Below are 21,844 nucleotides of genomic sequence, written 5' to 3' on the forward strand. Positions count from 1 at the left end.
CTGTTATTAAGAGACACCATTTAGAGAAAAGAAACACTTCTGAGTCACACAATGGCAATTTACAGAGAAAAGAAAATATCCAGTTTATTTGGCATGAGGGTAACCACATACTAAAATGTCCAATCAACATTTTTACTTCTAGCCTAAACCATTTTAGTAGGTGAAAAGCAACATCTCCATTTCCTTGCCTGCACTGTTACTCCAATCCTGCCTGGACAATTTTCCTTCTAGACACAGATAATTTCACCACAGAACATTCTTTCTTTTTTCCCCTACTGAAAATCTAATCATTGCAGAGCCCAGGCATGAGTGTCTTACAGGTATGCTCTGCACAAGCCAGATGTGCAGAGAAAAACCAGATGCCTCAGAACTTGTTCTGACGTTTCATGCAATTTTGTTTCATGTGTTCCTAACTCAAGCAGCAGACTTTTTATGGTATTATTATGCAGATTTCTAGTCTGTCCTAAGGAAACAATACAAGTAACCCTTCGTGGCTTATGTTTCCAAGCCTTTGAGGAAAAGACAGCACACTCTTTTTGAAAGGTGCTAATCTTCACACAACTGAAAATACAATGGTTTCTCAGGAAGGACATTACATTACCATATTTCTTCATAACGTTTGTGAATTCTGTTATGATTTTCCTGACTACTGAAAGGATCACAGACAGAAACAACAATAACAGTCTATGCCTCCTTTCAGATAATGAATCTTCTGTTCAGTGGTATAAAAGAGAAAAAAAACTATGGAAAAACCCTATCCCAGCATACAGCTAATCTCCAAGGGTGATAGAGATTTGGGGAGAGAGGTCCCAGGTGGAATTATGAAAAAGCTTTTGACTATCCTCTAAGTCCTGAGCATTTAAAGCACATGAGTGTTAAAAAAAACCAAAAAAAACCCCAAAAAACTACTAAAACAGTCTGGTGCCTAAGTCCCTTGTCAAAGGAAAGGAACAACAAAAGAACAAACCACACATGATGGATGTTTGTCACATCATTTTGTGCACCACTGACAGGTGATCAGACAGTTCAGTGGTGAGAATGGGATGAACTTAGAATAATTTTACTGCCTCAGGCACTATAGACCTACTAATACAATTTCATTATAGAAAAAATACATAAAATGGTCTGTTTTTCTCTTAACTTCAGTGGGTGCAGCACCTTGTTATTTATAAGTGTCTCCCAACAATCAGTATTAAACCCTCTGTATCCAGATTCCACAGAATAAAATACAGCAGGAATGCCAGTACACTTTTCAGTACTGGAAACAGATAACAAGGGCACATGTAACTTAAAAAGTCAGGATTTTAGCTTTCAGGAACAAAACTAAATGAGGGCAACTTACATAGCAGTTTAACATTTAAATCCTGAGATGCTACAATGTTTTTTTTCCAAAATGTTTTTGCTTAATTCAAAACACAGTTGATCTTTCAGCACAGCTAAATGGAATATTTTAAGCGTGTTTTGTGTCCTGTGTTTTCATGCCAGCCTTGTTTGTAAAGTATCAGATTTAATTTCAAATGTGCTGTGACTGTGTCCTCTTTGTAGACAAATTCACAAATATTATTATTGCTTATTATTACTTTTATTTAAAGCAAATAATCTCAAACTGTCAGCAGAATGTCAAGAACTTGGAAAGCAACAAAAAAAAAATCAATTTACCTTTAATCTTCTTGTACTTTTTGTACCATCTCCCAAACTCCTGGCACTTGGTTGCTGACACATTGGCATAGTATGTACTATTTACAATGGATGAAATCATACTCTGGAAGTATAAAAAGAAAAATAAAAAGTGATTTAAAATATCTTCTGCAAATAGAAATCTTTTCCAGGGAAAGCAAATGACATGCGAGTGCATAATGATCATCCATGTGTGACTTTAAACCCAAAAGAACCATCTGATGAGTACAAAAAATTGGTTATACTCTCCAGTCTATATGCCCAGCCATGAATAAAATCACAAAATAATAATAATTATTTTGCACAATTATGTAAAAAAAAAAGTAGTACAAACCTACACTGAGACCTGCAGCTCAGGCTGGGGGGGCAGTTCTACTTTGCTTTCTACTTGTGATACTGCAATAGCCAAACTTAGGTTGCATAACAGGCAGTGCTGTGCTGAGGAACACATGCTCACTGCACCAAGCATAATTTAGGAACCAGATCCTAAAGGTAAGATTAGATGCTCCAGCATGCATAATCCAAATAATGCTTTTCAGATGTCTCTGTTCTGCTTCCAAATGCAGCAAGACCGCACAGCCAAGAACTGGAGAACATCCGTGCTACTCGGTGCAGAACAACAGTTAGGCAAATAAGTTAAATTAATATAATTTATAGAAACATGTGATTAGCCCTCGTGTGAAGAATCACCCAGAAGAGAAATTAGCAGTGCCATTCAGAGCACAGGGAACTACACATACTACAACACAGAGCAGTCAAAAAAAGAAAGCTCAACAAAACTGAAATACTACTTGCCTAACCAGCACCCCTCCCTACTCTGCAAATCCCCCCTAAGCAACTCCATACAAAGTGACTGAAGAGATGGCTGCAGACTGCTTTTCCAGCACCTGATACCAATAAAAAGGATATTTTATATCTGGGGTGCTTCTGCCCATAGGGTGGCAAACAGCCTCATTACTGGTAGTTCTTCCATTCTATTTTTCCCTTCCCTTCCTCCATCCCATAGAGGAGGCATCCTTTTAACAGCATTTTGCTCTCCTTTTCCCCTTTCTGAACCCTTCCAGGGTCAAACTGTTCCCAGCACGTGTACACTGTCAGCAAGGAAAGGCAATCTAACAGCATCAACACATGGGAGTCAATGCACCTTCTCCACAGACTGTATTTTATTTCCCTCATGCCCTCCTTCTGCACTTACATCAAAGCTCAGAGAAAGCTGTGGCACCTTGTGCAACCTTTCTGCACTGAGAGGAGAGAGCAAGGATGATCTCACAGCTCAAACCATGGCTTCAAGCTCTGGCCTACAAGCTCCTGCAGACTCTTGGCCATCTCTGGAAAGCTACAAGGCTTATGCACTGGCTCACTGAATTTAACAATGCTTTAAAAACAAAATCATCCCTGCCCTCTGCCAGATTTACCCAGCCTCCTGTCCTGTTCACTGCAGCATCAAAGGACTCTGTCCCTAACTCTTGAGTTTTAGGAACTTAAAAAATGTGACCAAAACTGAGAAATTTAAGATAACTGGGTGATATAGATTACTTTCAGTCTTCAACAGGTAATTTCACTTTCACTGAAGAGGCCCTTCTGCCTTTTCACTCTGCCTTTTCCACTCAAAGAGTGTTATGGTGCACTGCAGTAGAGTTTGCAGGCTATGAAGTAAAAGCCTTAAGTAGTAGCTCCAATTTCTAAAACTGAGATTCAATTTTCTAATTAAAATCAATATTTTGAGACATAAACCTAGCATTGTGGCAGTCAGCAGCAATTCCCTGCCCATAAATCTTCCCTTGCTCTACAGCATTTTAACAAGCAATGGAGTTCTGAAAGCCTGACATGGCGATAGCCTCTGCTGAAGAGGGTTTTTGAACAAAGTTGAGCAAACCTGGGTTTTTTTTGCATCACTTCAGTTAAATTTCCATTCACTTAAGAAGGGTGGGGAAATTGTTGAACTCCATCTACAGATCAATTTGGTTCTCTTAATTTTTTTTTTTTTTTTTTGTGTTGGGGTGGGGGGAAGGTTCCTTCTCCAAATCATCTAGCTCTACAAGAAATCAACACTACTGAAATCATGAGGCTATTAAGTATCACAGAATATATTAACCCATTACCCTTTATTTGAGAAAATAAAACATAACTACATAAACAAAGTAAAATCAAACAGTAAATCAACCACTGGTGAAAAAATCCCAGGACAGATTCTCTTTTGCAGGGGAAAGAACTATAACAATTTTCAGACCACATATCCTCACTATTATATGTAAAGGAACACTAGGGGTATTTCTCCTAGGAATCTTGATATGTCTGGAGAAAGGAAATATCCATTTAAAAGAGAGTGGGGAAAAAAAATCACTCAGTAGTTGCAAATTTCTAAATAATGCATAATATTTCTGGAAAAATCCTTAACGAAGGAATAAAGCAGCAGGTATGTTTGGTATGTGTGTGGCCATGACAGCCATGTGGAACGAAAACTACTTAGACCAGAAGCTAAGATATACACAAAGAAAACCTGGTGCAGTAAGTTCAAGGAGAAAAACATAGGACACATTCACGTCCTAATAAAGCTTGCTCCAGCAGAGAGACAAAATGCATGGTCAGTGCTGAAATGAGAGATACGACACAGGAAAGACGGAGATATCCATGAAAAGATGGAAATACTGAAATAATTGGATTTCTTTCCGCCACACACACTCCCCCTACCTACCCTCCTTCCCCCCAGCTTGGTTAACCGAGATTTATTTGTTTGAACAGAAGCCGTATGCTAAGGGTAGCTAAGCTGCAGACATGTAATACACCTAGCAGAAAAAAACCAGGACAATTTTAAATCAAAGTGAATGATTACATTTCCCATTAGCAGCAATCAGAATCCCCATCTGAGCCGCTTGGAGAGCTCGGGCACTGAGAACCAGAGACGGAGCACCGTGGCTGGTGGGAGCGGGAGCTCCCCACGCTGCCCCTCTCCGCTTCTGTACTTGAGGTACTGTGAACACATTAATAAACAGCAGCATTTACTCTGCAGTTTCACTCCTAAGAGACCACTCTGCAATTTGCTGCTGTCAATAATATATTAACCACAAGGGGGTTGTAATGACATTTCACATTTGGCACGATATTTTTTTAAAACTGATTTGGGAGAAGGAATTGTGTTAGAGGCATATTCAGATGATGGTAATAGACAGCTTCTATACAACCTTCCATTGTATCTTCTGCATTTTGTGAGCTAAACCAAAAGAGACTGAAACTTTTTATGGCAATAATAATAATAATACTGCATTCTGTAGTCTCAGTTCAAGAGTTAGTTATTAGCCAAGGTCATTTATACCTGTGCTTAAAAGTAAGCAAGCTCAATTTCCTACAGAAGGATCTCCTCTTAGCTTTTTCTGCCAAATAAATACTGGGGCAAGGATTCTGGCTGTTATGCTCCTGCCATCAGTAATTTTGTAAATATATGTCAGACTGAGGCTATAGAAGGAGTAAACCAACTGCAGTGTTTCCACCTGGTAGGCTTTGAAACTGAAGTGGGAGGAAACAGAAACAGACAACAAATGAATTCTGCATATGAAATGATGCATACTTTAGTTATGCTGGATATTGAAGAAGACTGGGTAGAGACAACCATATGCTGCAATCATCATTAGCTGACCAGATTCCACAGATAATTCTGTTTTAAAAAAATTACACTTAAACTGTGTGAAAAGGAAAACACTTTCATATTCAATGTGTATTCCACACTGTGCTTATCTACAGTGTCTGTTACTCCTTTACTAAATCAGCAAGTTCCATGGCTTTTCCTTACAAAATCCTTCCACTCCTGTTAGCTCTGCACATCCCACATGGCTAAAGAAGGTGAAGAATGTGATTCCTGCCAGCTCCATATTTTACCCCTGTGCTTTCCCTGGAGTTGTAATCATAAGGCAGCGAGGGAAATTTGTGGTGAACAGAGAGAATTCTCTTGGTTCATGGAGGCTTTAGATCATGAATTGCAGGATGAACATACAGTGCAATGGAAGACAGACAATCACAGGAGAAAAAATGTTGGATATGAGCAAGCAAAGCACTGGATTTTTAGGAGGCTGGAATTACCCATGGTTTGACTTCTAAAAGATACAACGGACAGATTAACCTGACTCTAGTACACATTTTAGAAGGCAATATATTTTTCATGCCTGGCAAAGTTACCTGGTCTGGGTGCTAAAGTGTTATTCTGTTTTTCCTGAGAGGCAAGGAGAAGTAAGTAATAAAAATTTTATGAATATCTCATTATGACAATCTGAAGTACAAATAGAGCTTGTGACATCTGTAGGAACCCGTGTCTTAGACATGACATCACTGCAGTTTAAAAAGCAGTCAAGGAGAATGAGGCTGAGTTTTTGTTCTTTTTTTAACATAATTACATATACATTTCTTTGTTGCTGTTTCCTAGAAATTGGGGCACAACTGTTAAAACTGCATACTTTTTATCATGGTTACAAGCTGTTGAGAGCTACCCATAGGTTAGGGGGGAAGGCAAGCCTCTGCTAGTGGGAAGAAGTCTCTCAAGTCTTGTATTTGAGTATCATTAGTCCTATTGCAATAGATTCAGATAAAAATCTAAATAATGGATTTACATCTCTATGAAAACCAATCAATTAATTCATAATTTTTACCTGGCAACCCACTAAGAAAACATGGTATAAAGATACTATTTAACATATTAAATAGTATTTCTCCTTTCTAAAGAAAACAAGAAATTTATTTGGTATTTATGGAATTGTTTAGTGCAGGCTCTTTACAGAAAAAAATATGAGCTTTAGTTCTTGCAAATCTTTCTTTCTCTAAGCCTGCTGAAAGCACTGACCTGTGAGAGAGGGCATTCTTTGGCTAATGTGCTCTGATTCATCTCTTTGAGCAGTTCCTTTAAGGCATTGCGAACTGTGGCATGGTTCCACTGCTCTGCTGGCAAGTCTTCCAACTTTGAACAACTGTTAAAACAGAAAGCAAAAAGCAGATAGAAACATCACCTTCACAGATGCTTACTTTTTGTGTACTAGTGCTATAGACCTTTAAGCAACAAGCACAACTGTGGAGTTTCCTGCTTGGCCAGCCCATCAAGGCATTTCTCCCCTCTATCCCTCTCCCACCAAGCACAATTACCAGAAGAAGTGCAGTTCAACATGCATGCTGCTGATCCTCCTATGCATATGTGTGCATAACCATTCCTGCTGGGGCCTGATGGAGCGCAAAGAAACTGCATAAAGCGAGCCCCAGGAATGGCTGAGTAAAGCCATCCTCTCCAGACAAAGATACTCCTGCTGGGGTAGAAAAATAAACATATATGCTGCACTGCCACTAACAAAGTCCCTGAACATTGAGATCAGAGTGCCCTCATTGTGTGGAGACAAGACTTTGAAAAATTACGTTTAATTTTATGCAGGTTCTTATACTGCCCTTATCACTGAAGTATCTGAGAGCCTTTCAGAAACATTAAGCCATATGCCCAACATCTGCCACGTGCAGTTCGTTCTCACTTTCATTCCACAAGAACTGCTTATGTAGTAAGCTTTTGTCTTCACATGACTTGTGCCTCTTTTAATTTAACAAGCTTATGGTTTGTGTCTACATGCATGGGGACAGACCCAAGAAGCACATCAAAAAGGTGGGAGAAGCTCGTCACTGCCATTTCTGCTGCAGAGCCTTAATGCATGCTCTCCAATGGCCCCAGAAGGTGGTTCTGCCTTCTGGCCTTACAGCCTGGCTTTTCCCCTGGAGCTGAACCTTCAGCTGAGCTTGAGGAGTTCAAGTAGTCAGTGATCATCTTTATCTCAAAGTCATGGACTATCTTTCATTTATGTGGCATCCAGGCATTCAGGCACTTTGAAGATAAAGAATGGGATCTTAATCTCAGGTTCATACCCTTTGCTAATACAGATGTGAGAACTCCTGGTACCTCTATAACAGCTATAGGGTCTAGACACTCTTTTACAACTACATAGCAGTGATGCAGCCCAGCTGAAAAATTTTAACAGTATATAAAACCAAGCAAAGACCTGTTCATGGATATCAGAAAACCCAAGCACCATCAGAGATTCAACAAGAAAGAAATGTTGCTGTTTGGAAGTTTAATGTCAGTGAAGCATCAACTATTTCCAAATTCTAAACTGAACAGTTGGAGAGTATGTACCTGTCACTAAAGGACATGCACATATCCCTGCGGGCCCCTCTTCTGTTCAAGCCAAAGCTTCAAAGAATTGTCAGCAAGTTATTCCAGACTGTCTGTTACTTCTTACTCTTTCCTCTGTCATGTTCTCGCCATACAGCTACAGAAGGCTGTGCAATGTAGGCTTATCTGCAGCTCTGGCATATACCATGCACTGCCAGGGACCTTACATTTGAGGACTTTTTAGAAGGCCAAGAGAGAGAAAGGAGAAGAAAAAAGGAGGGAAGAGTGGGAGGAAAGGAGGGTAAATAAGTGTAAAAATGTTGGGAGTTTTCACTTTGCTTATCAGAACTAGCCCTCAGAGAAGGAACGTATTTTCCAATTGCCAAATGGAGCTGCAGTGACACTTTCCTTCCTTGTCTTCTGTTTGCTGGAAAGACCACTGGAGAAAAAAAAAGGAAAGTAAAAAAAGCTCCCCTCCTCCACATCTCAGCAACTGGCTGCAGAAGACGTGGATTTTCACAATGCAGCCCCTAGAAAAAGGCAAGGAGTTTATTATTTGATAAAATTAGAACTGTAGAATCCATTAAATTATGGACTGTAGAAAGGTCTGCCTCTAAAAGCCCCATATCTTTACCTGATTGGGTTTCTGTCCTTTCCCTCTCTGTTACCATATTGCTACTTCAGAAAACATACAGTATCAGTTGAAACATGCACCAAAAAGCTGCCAGGTGACCCACCCTTCTCTCCATTTTCTTTTTCATTTCATCAAAAGCCCAGAAATTAATGAAGACAGGATGTACTAATCTCTGTAGTAATGCTGTAACCAACAGAGCAGCTCAGAGAATAGGGAAGGACAGATGTTCAGAAACACCCACCTTTGTAATTGGATTTTCAATGTCACAACATGATAGACATCTTGTAGCATGTCGGCTACTGTCGCATCTGGTGCGTCAGTCACATAACTGAGAGGGAGGGGATTCCACCTCCCAAGCTTGATTATTCCTGAAAAGAAACCAAAAAATCCATACTTTATATTTTATCAGCCATTTATTTATTAAACCGTTCAGCAAGGTTGATTGTTCCAAGATCCAAGATCTGCCTTGAGGTTTATTGCAGTCCTGCCCAGAAAGACAATTTCTACTGACTCCTGAGGAAACAGTGGAGCAGAACAGGAACAGATTCAAAATTTTGAGCAGACAGTTGCTGACATGCTCCTGACTCTTAAATCACTGCAAGGAACCACAGGAGACTTCCTTCACATCTTTCATCATAGCTCTAAAACCTAGTTCTTTAAGTTAGAATAAGCTTTAAGTGCTTTCTAGCCCTGATTTTGCAGTCTACAAAAACTTTTCAGTAAATAAATGCATTACTTTTGACTTGAACAGGAAAATTCCTATGCATGGGCTTTCAGAATTGTTACAATCTAAGCATGGTACAATTCCCAGTGTGGATGGATGCCACTGGAAACCCACCAAGCAGGAAGAGTTCACTCTCAGATACAAGCTGCACTATGCAGACAGCTGCTTTTCTTTGTGGGAAAAAAAAAAAAAAAAAGAACCAAACAACTGCAAGCTGCTGACCACAGATCCAAAATAGCTTTTTGGAGGCGGGGGAGAATGCTGTATGTTCTATTTCTACTTCTGTTCATTCTTTAATAGAGATCATCACCTCTTCTGGATGAGCTTGTCACAAAGACTGTAAACTTGGATGGTAAACCATTTGGTGCAGAGGTATTATTTCTGTGTAGACAATTACAGAGGGCCCACCCACACCAAAAACAATGACTAATCCCACGAATTACTTCCAGGAAGACACCAAACAAAGAAAGCCACAGTGCCATCTTACATGACAGCAAAGCAGTTCAGTCTTGTTCTGCACTATTGCCACAACTGCTTTTACTCCCTCCTTCATTGTGTTCCCACTGCCCCACTGTTCTGCTCACTTAACTCTCCTCAGCTCAGCCCTACAAGACACCACTCTCCATTAAAGCTGATGCCTTTTGAGGTTTCTTTATATACTGTGTGATCTTTGAAAAGACATCCATAAGCTCAACTGCCAGAAAAAAAGTAATACACTAATACATGAGAAGACTACTACTTCTGAGATAACAAGCACGCCAAGACCTCCTCTTGGGTATCTGGAAGGATGTTGTGATGCCAAGAAACTTCAACCGTCTCCTTCTCACTTTCTACTCCCAGCTCTTCGCTAGCTCTGGAACTAACTGAACTGCAGTAAATGACAAAAACCTTTTATCCTGATCTCCCAAAAATGATCATAAGATAAACACCACACTGAAACAGTGAAACTGAAACAGTGAAACAAAGCTTCTCGCAGAGACAATAACAGAATACAAGGAGCCCATGAAGTACCTGCTATAGAGGATTTTCCCCCATTCCTACACAGATTGAAGAGGAAATAATTTTAGTGTAACTCCTTTTCTGTAGCACTTAAATCTTTGCATTTACCACTGATGTACTGCTTTGCAAGGCATTCTGTCACCACACACTGAAAAAAGCTGGAAGTGACCTAGTCCATCCTCAGTGGCACAAAATTTCACTGTAACATACTGGTACAGACAGACTAATACTTCAAAAGCAGATTAGAAAGCTTTTGGCAAAGAGAGATATTGTCCAAACGAAACAAAAAGTTAGTAAGTGTTGCTTGATATCCAATGCTTGAAAATGGGACATAAACAGAACAAAAACATTTCAATGATGCACTGTTTCAGTATTAAGATTTAACAATCTGGTGCTGAATATGCTGCAGTATAAATAGTGCCTGGACTCAGATCCAGTAGAGTAACACACAGCACTCATTCACAGCACCGTATGTCTCCAGTGCTGGCTCCTTGAGTCATATTCCACTTGCCAAGAAAAGCTGTTTTTCTTAAGGGGATAGTTTACTTAATGTTATCTCTGGTGACAACAAGAAATGCATATAGTGCAGCATATATTAGTCATGAAATGAGCATCAAGGGTCCACTGAGTAAAATACATGTTGGAAAAACACAGTTTAGCTGCTGACTTCCTTCACCTCCTCCTGCTATATAATAATTTAAAGCAAAATCACCTAAAAATCCAGAAATCTATACTGGCTTCACAGAACACTTGGCTTCCTATGTTTAACCTCGCCAAGTTTTCATGTAATTGAAAAAATAAGCATCATATGTGCCCCATAAGTCACATCTAAATTGGTAATATTTTACAAGAGGCTTTATTTTTCATTCAATTAAGGAAAGCACTCAGAGAGCACACCATCTGCAACTGCTTGGGCCTGGCAATGCTGGCAAAGGACAAAGAGATGGTCGGGAAGCACTGAAGTTACTAAAGGTATCCCCAGACTAAAAGGGTTTAAAGAAAAAAAAAAAACAGTGCAGCCAGAGTGCACCATAGGAAATACTATGCAAATTCTTTTACAGGAATGTCTGCTACTACTGGAAGTTAGTGAGATTTTTTTTTTTTTAATCCTCCTCTACAACTGGAGAGGAAATTGTTTTGGCTGGATTTAAACAAACACAGGTGTTACCATAATGCTCAGTGCCTCTGCACATTAACACCTGCTGAGAGTCCTTTACTCTGTGTTACAGCACTGCTGATGCATGCTATTTTTTCAGCCGGTGTGATATGACGTGTGAAATATTTTTTTCCAGAGCACATTAAGCTGGTCCAAACGATAGCCAGAAGCCATGGTTTCCACTCAGTTCCTCAGCAGACTTCACAGGTGCTTATTTCATGGCACCAACACTAAAGGCAACTCTTGGGCTGTGTTTGGGAAGATCTTGCCAGCTTGTTGAGCAAATGTGTTTTCGCCATACTAAGACATCTCTGAATGACTACTCAGTAAAAACTGAGCAGGCCAAAATTTTCCCCCTAAAAAGGTCCCTTCTTATCCAGTCTGGGTGTTTCTAGCATAACAGCAACCCCGAGATGAAAACAGCCTGGCAGTAAGGGGTCACTTTCACATACACATTTGTTATTGTTCCTCTCATTGACATCAAATGGTACAGCTCAGGCCTTTAGAGAAATCGCTTTAAGTGGCCTGGCTGTGCTTTTATCCTACCACAACCGAGACTTGGGATGGGGGACAGGAATGAGGAAAGGTCACTGCGTTATTAATGAATATACTATTTCTCTGGGAGTATCACTTCTCTGTCAGCTCCAGACCTTCTCAAAATTATGTGTGGATAATGCACAGCAGATCAGAAAATTCAGGAAATACAAAAATGCGTCTTCCTTGAGTTCTCAAAACTCTTCTGTTAACAGATCTGGTTCTCTTTCCTGTATCTATTGGACCATTTCTCCTGTGAAAGTTTTTTGAAGGGAGAGCTAACAGATTTCAATGCTTGCACACACTCAAGAAATGTCCATACACTAGAACAGCTCTCAACTCACCAAGAAATTACTGAATGGAGCCCAGGCTAGTTAGGCAATTAAAGACAATAAAGACACCAGTTTTCTCAAAAGATTTTTTTTCAAAGCCTATTTTAGAAGAGATTCTCTATCCACACTGGCTGCTGGTTCTTGAATGGCACGTACTTCTGTAGTCAGGTCTTTTATTAACTTTAAGCCTCAGCTTCATCAAAATGCAGACAGGGGAAAAAGAGTGACTTTGTGTAAAATGTGTGTAATTCTCTTTACCCACAGGAATGGCACAACACACCAGTGGCAAACTTCTGTGAGCTCAAGTGTCAGGTTTGACATAAGAACCACTGAATTTACTGCTGTCACTCCACTCAGGCCAATGATGTGTCACCCTGCCAGTATGTTTCCAATTGAGTTTCATTCAAAAAGCAGCTCCTTTGGAGAAGAAAGTGATAACTACACAAGTGAGAGCAGAACACTACACTGAACTACACTATTGCCCTGCTGTATCACAGCTGACCCATTCTATATCCAGCAGAACTCATCACAGGATCCTCATGAGCTTTATTTTACCTCTTGAAAAAATGATGCACTAAAGCACTGGGATTATTCCTAGGATGTCATCCTATTGAGATGTGAACTGAATGGATGCAAGGCTGGGGCTAAAGCAGACTTCCAGAATAACTACTTTGATCAGAGCATAAAATGACAAAAGGCAGAAAGCTGCTTTCTAGAAAAACACAGCTAAGCTGGCAAACCCTTTCCATTATTATGTAGTTCACACTGTCCCATGAAAATTGTTTATCTATATAGACTAGAAACCTCATTTGTCATTGCAAATGGAAAGACAGCCACACAGCACACATATTCTAAGAATGCCACATCTGGGCTTTAGAACATACCTATCATAGTCTAGCTATGACTATGGAATTGGTCCTAGATGGAATGAAGATCAGGTCCTGCACCTCCCAGTCACCTGCACAGGTAACTTTTAATCTGGATAGCCCAGTAACAATTACTGGAGCACCTCAGGTACCTTCCAATACATCACTGCTGTAAAATTAAACTCTTCAAATGAGGCATTTTCCAAATTCCTTTCTGTGGTTAAACAGAGCAAACAGGAGCAGAACATGTTTCACCCTGTCACTGGCTCCCTTCAAACCATCCCCTGCTCCCACCATGGCTATACTCTTGATTTCACTTTCACAAATGATGAGCATACATGAATTACATCTTAAATGGATACTCGTAGTATTAATGCAAATGCATATGAAGCGTTAATGTAATTTATTTTAAATGCTAATCTGCCAGGGTCACAAGCTAGTCATGTGTCCTAGAATTTGTTTCCTTGCATCCCAGGACCACAGCATGAGGATTGTGGATTGCAAACATGAGGCTGGTTAAGAACACAACCAACATTTGCTGCTGCCTTGTGAATTTAATCAAGTAGTTTTGAGCTAACATTGTGCTTTTTAAGAGCAGCTCTTATCAAAACAACAGACACTCAGGAGAAATTGCAGGTTAGCATTAACACCCAAGGACTTCTGAATTCTTTTATAGCTATAAATGAAAGACCTCAAAGATACTCCCAGTAAAAGCCCCACTACTGGGATCACCAAGCCATTTCTCTATCAGCCACTATCACAGGACTTCCCTCCAAGATGGGTAGGCTCCTGTGACAGTGACAGCATCTGTTTGTCCCCTTGAAAGGCATCTTGTCCCTATGCTTTAGCATGAAATTTTCATTTGTTGAGCAGTGTTTTGTTACAGAAATTGAAAACTGCCTGTCCCATGTAATAAGTACAAAGGATTATTTATTCATAAATCAGTTTGGAGAAAATCACTACCCTGCAGTACATAACAACCTGTGTTTCTTACCTCTACACTGGCTGTAGTATATCATCACACTGTAACAACATAAAGCCATAATTTGTAGTTATTACTGTTAATCCAGCAAAGTGAACGATTTTTCAGGCAGAAAGGATGAAAAAGCAATGGGAAAAATTACCAGAAAATAAACTGATTATATTAATTTTTGTATTATATTATTGAGCCATGTTTTCTAGCTTTTTGGAAAATCTAAGAAAATACTAGACTGCCTTTGCCCATTGTTATCAGGGTGCCTATATTATTCTACTGAATTTCAATCAGTGACACATTGGGGTAATAGATGGGAAAAAATAATCAGCAGAATACTCCCCCTGTACTTCTACAGCATCTTTCATCAGAGGGTCCCAATGCATTTTAAAAACATTAATTAATTGAACTTTGCAACATCCTAACATGTGAGGTAGACTGTATTCTGTCAATTGACATATTGGTGATGTAGTGATTGAAAGCACACAATGAAATAACCCTATGTGTATGCCAATACAAAAGAATCCCCCTCCTTCCTCATTTCAGTCCATAATAAATAATTCAGTGAGAGAACAGGAATAAACTATGTGATTACACTGTGATGTACACATCCAAAAATCAACAGGAACACCCACAATCCTCAAATGACGAATGCTCCACCCCAGTTCATGAGACTTGTGCAACTTCAGGGCTCTGCACAAAAGGGTGACCTTCACCCAGGGGGAAAACACAGCCAAGCCACACAAAGATCTGGAAGCACAAAGCCCCTTGAACTGCTGCTGCTGGAAGTCTTTGCTCTTGCTGTTAAAAATGCTCTCATAAACTCTGCGTACCACTGATGGTTTAGAGCACAAAACAACACATCTATGAGCCAGTCAATTTAAACACATTTTAGCTTGCACATCTGTATCAGTACACAGACTTTAATATAGACTATGCAATTACACAATTACATATGATATTTATATGATTATATATTAAAAATCTTATGGAATTATGGATGTAACTATCAATAGAAAGACCGTTAGTGTTACAAGGTTTAATGCCAAACTTCAGAGTATTTTCATAGATGAAAATCATTTTGATACATGAAGCTTGGGTTTGTGTTTTTATTTTTTTGAATGCTAGCATTGCCCCTTCCTTTCCTCCAGCATGACTGTATTGAAGTATTTGACTTAAATAACATACACTAAACAGTTTAATGGCTTGTAATTCCACATATCGGGTTTACATTTTACAGTAAAAAGATTGTGCCTCGTGTAATAGATGCTGCTTCACATTTGGGAAACGTTATATGAGGACCTTGACTTTTATTAGATTAATTTAATATAGGCACTAAGTTGCTAGACTAAATTAATAAAGATCTTCTTAAAAAAAGAAAAAAATGAGGTGGGGGGGAGAGAGAGAGAACAGAATGAACCCACAAATTAAATAAAATTTTCTGGAGCTTGTTATTTTGGAAGTCTTTATTTAATTTTCCAACCTCTATTCAGTTTGAAAAAACAGTCAATAATTGGTAAGGAAACAGGAAAAAAAAAACTTGATGCTATTTACTTCAGGGGATTATTTTTAAAACTGTTATATGATAGAACAGGAATACCACAAATAAATAGAAGGGCAAGGAAGCAAAGGAAGTACTATTAAAAAAACAAGACAACTGGTCATTCACTTAAGTTTCCAGAGTAGATTCAATAATCCTTGTGGGTCTCTTCCAACTCAGAATATTCTGTGATTTTGAAGTATTTTTTACATTTCCTGTATTACTTATAAAACTATCACCTCCACTGAGGAAAATCACATTCAGTCCTGCATAGTATCTGTCTTTTGTCATTTCTGGGCTAAGTGTGCACTTGCCTTGGACAGCAAGAATATGCATAAAGAGAGAGAAGTCTACTTCTCTCATCTGAAACAGAGAACCACTCCTTTAATATCACCTCCATGGCAGAATACAAAGTCTTTCAAATCATGACAACTCATGACAGAAAGGCTACTGCATTCAGGTGTCTTTCATAACCCTGCCAGTCTGGAGTTCAGCTTCACCCTCCATCAGGCTGCCCTTCCTGAGAGGCACCCTCACACCATGGCTGTCTCAGTGGTATTATTCAGTAGACCCAATACCCATAGGATTGCAGCACCTGCTGCATGTCACTAACATCATCCCCACATAATGCCCAGAGCAGGGCACTCCACCCAGTTCTGCATGAAATTACTGCCTTTTGGGCAATGTGCTTTTGTGGAAAGATCATTCCCAGCTTAGCCCTGGGACACAAGGAGCATAGGCTGTGCCTCATCCCAGGGAGCAGTACCTGCTGAACACCCTTGAAATCCAGACTGTCACAACTCAGCTTATTTCTTGATCAAAGAACTTTTTTAGCTGCTGCCATGAGTTTTGCTTTGCCATCTTAAAATCACAGCTGTCCCTCTTGCTTTGCACATCAGCTGTCTCTCCTCCCAGGGTCCTTGACAAAATGTGCTGCTTCTCTGCCATCCCAGCATGGCAACAGAACCTGTCTCTAATTTAGGGCCTCCCAGAGAGAGAGAGCCAACATAAGCAGATCCAGCTAGTGGGGACTTGCAATGGGCTCCTAGCTCAGCCTTACAGACTGAGAACTGGGGCTTTAGTGCAGTTGCCTCAGTTGCTAAGAAACATGAATGCAAGAGTACTCAATAGGTGGTGCTTTTCTCCACTGCACATGTTCCTGAACAGCCATAAACAATGCTGGGATCGTCTCACCACAAATTTTGGACCCGGTGACCGTACTGCCACCTCACCACCTATAAAGGGCTGCACATGAGTAAAAGGACCAGAGCTTTACACAGACATTTGCTGTCCAACCTTTTTTTGTCAGCTTTCTGCCAGCCCATTGTCACCAACACAATCTGCTTCATGACACGTTCAGCAAAAACAGGGAATCTGGGCAGACAGCCTTTGGTCCCTACCTCCCTGAAGCCTTTCTTGAATTTTATATGGTATTTCCCAATGGAGAAGAGGAGAGGTACAAGCCATTCTCCTTCTTTAAGGAAAACCTTGCATCTGTTTTTAAAAAGATGCCAATGCCCCAAACTCCTTCAATTCACCCAACTTCAACACTTGTCGATAATCTTCACATGGAAAGTCAGTCTACTGAGCAGAAGAAACAGCTCAATAACATGGCACTGCAGCCGAATACATAAAACACTTTTTAAAGGTTAAAAAAGAGCATTGCTAACAGGACATTGTAGAGGATAATAAGCTTAGAATTAAGCCTATGGACATTGTCTGGCCTTGTATGAATCCGAATATCCTGCCCACTCACACCAACAGCTACAAAGAGCACAGGAAGTCTGGCTCAGACTGCAAACATAAGTAGCCAACTATCTTTGTACTGAGTCAACTACAAGTAGATTTGAAAATTCATGGGTCTCAAGTCCAAAGAAAAATAAGGGCACACATCATGCTGTGCTGCACAAACAAACCCCTAAACTAATGCAGTTTCATATTCTGGCCTATGTAGTTTAACAGCTTAATCTCTTTAGTCTAAGATTTGTGTCTTGGAGTTTTCCTTACGCTGTATAAAGACTAGTAGAATGGGGTTTTTTCCACTAAATTACTACTTTTGGTTTGCCTTCTGTCTTTCCTCCCACTAGACATTCAGTTCTTGACTTGAGAAAAAAACTTGACTTGAGAAAAAAAAACAACACAAACAACTGAAAAACTAGTAGGACAGCATCTAACTATCAGGACAGAAAAGCAAGTATTGCTGAGGAAACAGAGGGATTGAGGACTTCACTGATAATCTCAAATGACTGCTTCCACTAATTCAATATGAATGCAGTAAGTGAAGACACAGCTGCTGTAATTTCTGCCTTCTAACTTTGAAGCCCTCTGCTCTTTGTAGCTGCCTTACTGTAAGAGTATAGCCAGATCCATACAGGATCAAAAAATATCCACAAGGCTTGATCCCAGTATCTCTAATGACATTCAGTTAAGAGCCAATTCCACCACAAAGCAATTAACAAGGAAGGTAGTAACACTTGTATTTTAGCATTTTTGTATTAAAAAAATTTATGGATGCAGAAGTATCCATGAAAATCTGCATGCACATGTATATTTAAGAACAGGCAAGAGACCTAAGACTGTTGATACTCAGGCTCAGGTCTCACTCACAGTACAAACAGATAGAAGGTAAGGGACTAAATCTCACCCTTGCCTTACAAATTGATCAACTAGAGAGAGACAGAGAATAGTATCTTTAAGGCTGTAATATTTCTTTTCAAAATACATTTTAATAACCTTAGTTCTTAATTTGCGCAGCACTGCAAATTTAGATGAATTTGATTAAATTAAATAAGAAATTTTCCTTTACTGACACTTATTTCAGTTGACAATCTGATCTCAAACTCCCCATCTCGCCCTTTTATTCCCAGGAAGAGCAAAATATTCTGTATTTCTGACAAGTCTAAATAAAGCTTTGCTGGTTACTGAACTATGCTACATTTCCTATCAACAGAAAACAAAAGCGGAAAAAAAAAAAGACTAGTTCACCACTAGAGGAGATGACTCAGAGCAAGCAGGAACTGTTACCAGACTCAGAAAAAACAGTTTTCCCTCGTACCGTTGATGAGCCCACGTTAATGCTGAGATGAACCTAGATTTGTTTTCTTAGCCCACATCTTCCTAGAACTGAACCTATTTTCTTACAAAGCCACCAGATCCTTTTTGGATCCTGTTAGCATTTTAACTTCACGTTAGTCATTTTGTGAAGAAGAGACCAAAAAATAGAAAGACAGAAATAACTGTTTTTTTCATTTAAATGATAAATTTCTGTGCACATGGTAAAGACTGGAAAGAGTTATTCACATTTTGGATCTGGAAGTTTGCAGCACACACACATCATGCTCAGAAGCACTTCCAGTTCCCCACTTCTTTAGTAGCAGCTAAGATTGTCACATAATCACCACATATAGAAATTGTGGAGCTGCTATGAAGAAAAGTAACTCTATCCCAGCCAAAACCAGCGTGAGTGTTTAATGGACAGACTCTCCAAGCCTCAAGCACTGGGCACACTGTGAACACCCTTGTGAGATGGTATAGAGCTCTAGTACCTCATCTCACCACTTCTTTCTCTTTCCTAAACTCTATCTCATGTTCAAATCAAAGAGAGAAAAAATGCTGCAGAGTGATATTTCAAGAGACAAGGGAGGAAAGACTGTCATTTCAATCATCTCCCAAAGCCCCAGGTGTCTTAGGCCCACATATGCACAGCTTCTACATGTGAAAGCAGAAAAGGAATCCAGAAGCCCATTCTCAGTTTGGGGGAATATAATTAAAGAAAGATACAGTGAGATGATGCCTTATTTAGAACATGGCACCAACACTGGAAAATCCCTGGAATCTACCAGAGATACCATTTCACCATAAGGCACAACCTATACTGCTGCCAGCATTCTCTTCTGTACCACAAATACAGAGTATGTGACTAGGGATTTCAACTAATAGTATCGTGCTATAGGAGCAAAAAAGATATAAGTAACTACTTCACAAAGTCTTATGTAGGAAGATGAAGACACTGCATACATCTTCTCAAAGAATAGGATGAACAGCCCTCATATAATCCAGACATATTCTCTTCTCCTTACTGGCACAGGGAACCAGAGCAGACCTCAGCACTGAGGGAGCATTACTAGCCCAACACACCAAGGCAGCTTTGGGAAGTTTATAATTTTCACAATCTGATTGATTTCAAAGGTCCCCCTGGAGGAAAAGCCTCAATCTGGTTCCTGCCGACACAACCATTTCCCACAGCCAGTATCTATTCTCTGCTCTTGGCACTCACTCAGGTGGTGGGACGTGGGTTGCACTGTGGGTATCTGCATCTTAATGGAAGTCTATTTTACTCCCCCAAAGCCTATTGTTCATTTGGAGGCATGGAGTGTTACTGGTTTTTTCATATAGGAGGTCTTAAGACAGGTATGCACACCAAAGAAACAAAGACTTTCTGAGTAGAAAAAACTTTGGAACTAAAGAATTATCCTAAAAATTTGAGCTGCCTAAAATACTATAGTAATTGAGACTTTAAATTATTTGTAATTCCTTCTAATCAGCAAAAAAAAAATACCCTCCATTCTTCATTTGACATCTGAGTTCATGGTGGATGAAAATCCCATCAGGGGAGCCTATCAGCATTAAAACAGCTCTCATTTTCCCCAGTTTATCACAAATTAACTCATCTGAAAAGCTCATGCAGTAAAGGTCCCAAACAGTGTGCCCAGTCATCACTGTAGTGTAGATGGAAAAGATCACAGCCACACCATTAAAATTCCAATCTAGGAGAATAAAATTAGATATTAAACAAAATCAATAAATTAGAGACAAATCTATAGGATTTTCTGAGAAATGGCTTAGTCTAGGTAAACTGCTCTAGACTAAACATGTTGCACTGACGAAATTCAAGAGGTTGTCCAGTCAAGCCATACTGAAAATTAAGGTCCACCCAATCTTCATAACCAGGAAAAATTTTACTGCTGGAGGCCTGAAACAGTGGCCTCTTTGTTACCTCTTTTACCTACAGATGAAATGCTTTTTTGTCACATGTTCAAAGAAGTGAACTGAAGATACAGAGGCCCCTCATCTGAAGATGTCTAAAGAACACTGTTCATTTAGAAAAAGTAAGGTAAGAGTTTGAAATCAAAATACTCAGTGTTAAGGCTAAGCTAACAAGCTCTTTACAAATGAAATGGGGGCATTTAGAGAATTAAGCCAGCTTTTAACCAGGTATGTAGTGTACAAAAAGCTTCATATTCCATTAACTGTGCTAAGTACCTCCATATGCCTTACATAAACAAAAGGAATATCATAACTGAAGCATCTTTTGAGTAATTCTTATCTTGAAAGAAAATATTAGCCAATGTAACTAAGTATCACAACCAAGACTTTTGAACAGCTCTTGGCAGAACTGCAAAATTATGCTATTATTATGGCTGAGGAGTTTTCTGTCAGTAGAGGAAAGTGAATTTGCAGTGCTGTGTCTCACAGAAGATAGGAAGGCTTGACAGGTTGATGGGCAAGAACGGATGCACACTCTCCCTCAGCCTTAGTGAGACAGCAGAACTCTCCACTATCAACTGCCCCCGGCCAAAAAAAAGGTCTCAACCTTGTTAACAGCCTTTTAGGCCCTTCTTGTGTACAAAAAAAAAAAACATTTCAATTTTGAGCTTGCAAATCAATGAATAGGTTTTCTTTCCTGCTAAAACAGACCTCAGATTTGTCATAGTGGGTAAGGTGAAACAACACTGTCTGAGAATCCCTCATGGCAAGCAGCTCTGCTGGTCAGTGCCTGCTCACCCATCCACCCAGGGCCACATCACTGTCACCTTCCTCCTCCCGCCCACGCCTCGCTGCTCCCGTCTCTGAATGACGGCCAGCACCTCCCAGCTCTACAGGAATAAATCTCCAGACCACAAACCCCTAATATCCCTTCCTCCTATCCCCAAGGCAATGAATTACACTCTGTTTGGCTTGAGTCATGACTTTTCTTCCCATCTTCTTCCCATGCATTTTACTCAAATTTATAAACAGAGGAAGAGAGCACCAGAGGTGCCACAAGAGGAATGAGCCAGGGATGCCTGCTCCACAAGAGCCATGCCCAAGGGTGCTCGCTCAGCCCATACAGAGCGGGGCAGCCCAGAAAACACCAAGGTGCTGTTCCCGAGGCAGGGGAGGCTGCAGAGGTAGATGAGGAAGGAGCACGGCAGGCCGGCGTGCTGATGGCTGCCAGTCAATTCGCACCTCGGATTAGCCCTCTTCGCTGCGCACATATGGGCTGTGCAGCCAACCGGC

The 21,844-nt window shown here is 40.0% G+C and overlaps 1 protein-coding gene across 5 annotated transcripts in view; it reads right to left on the reverse strand.

Annotated features, from left to right (window-relative positions):
- Positions 1-21,844, reverse strand: part of SATB2 (SATB homeobox 2) — a 130,858-nt gene that overhangs the window by 63,541 nt on the left and 45,473 nt on the right. For all 5 annotated transcript variants that reach the window (XM_053947986.1, XM_053947990.1, XM_053947988.1 and 2 more), the window contains 3 exons: positions 8,683-8,809; positions 6,506-6,629; positions 1,660-1,762 (listed from right to left, as the gene is read on the reverse strand). In XM_053947986.1, coding sequence (XP_053803961.1) covers positions 1,660-1,762; positions 6,506-6,629; positions 8,683-8,809 — 354 coding nt within the window. The remainder of the gene's footprint in view (positions 1-1,659; positions 1,763-6,505; positions 6,630-8,682; positions 8,810-21,844) is intronic.

The sequence above is a fragment of the Vidua chalybeata genome, chromosome 7, assembly GCF_026979565.1.
Source record: "Vidua chalybeata isolate OUT-0048 chromosome 7, bVidCha1 merged haplotype, whole genome shotgun sequence".
In the NCBI taxonomy this organism is placed as follows: domain Eukaryota; kingdom Metazoa; phylum Chordata; class Aves; order Passeriformes; family Viduidae; genus Vidua; species Vidua chalybeata.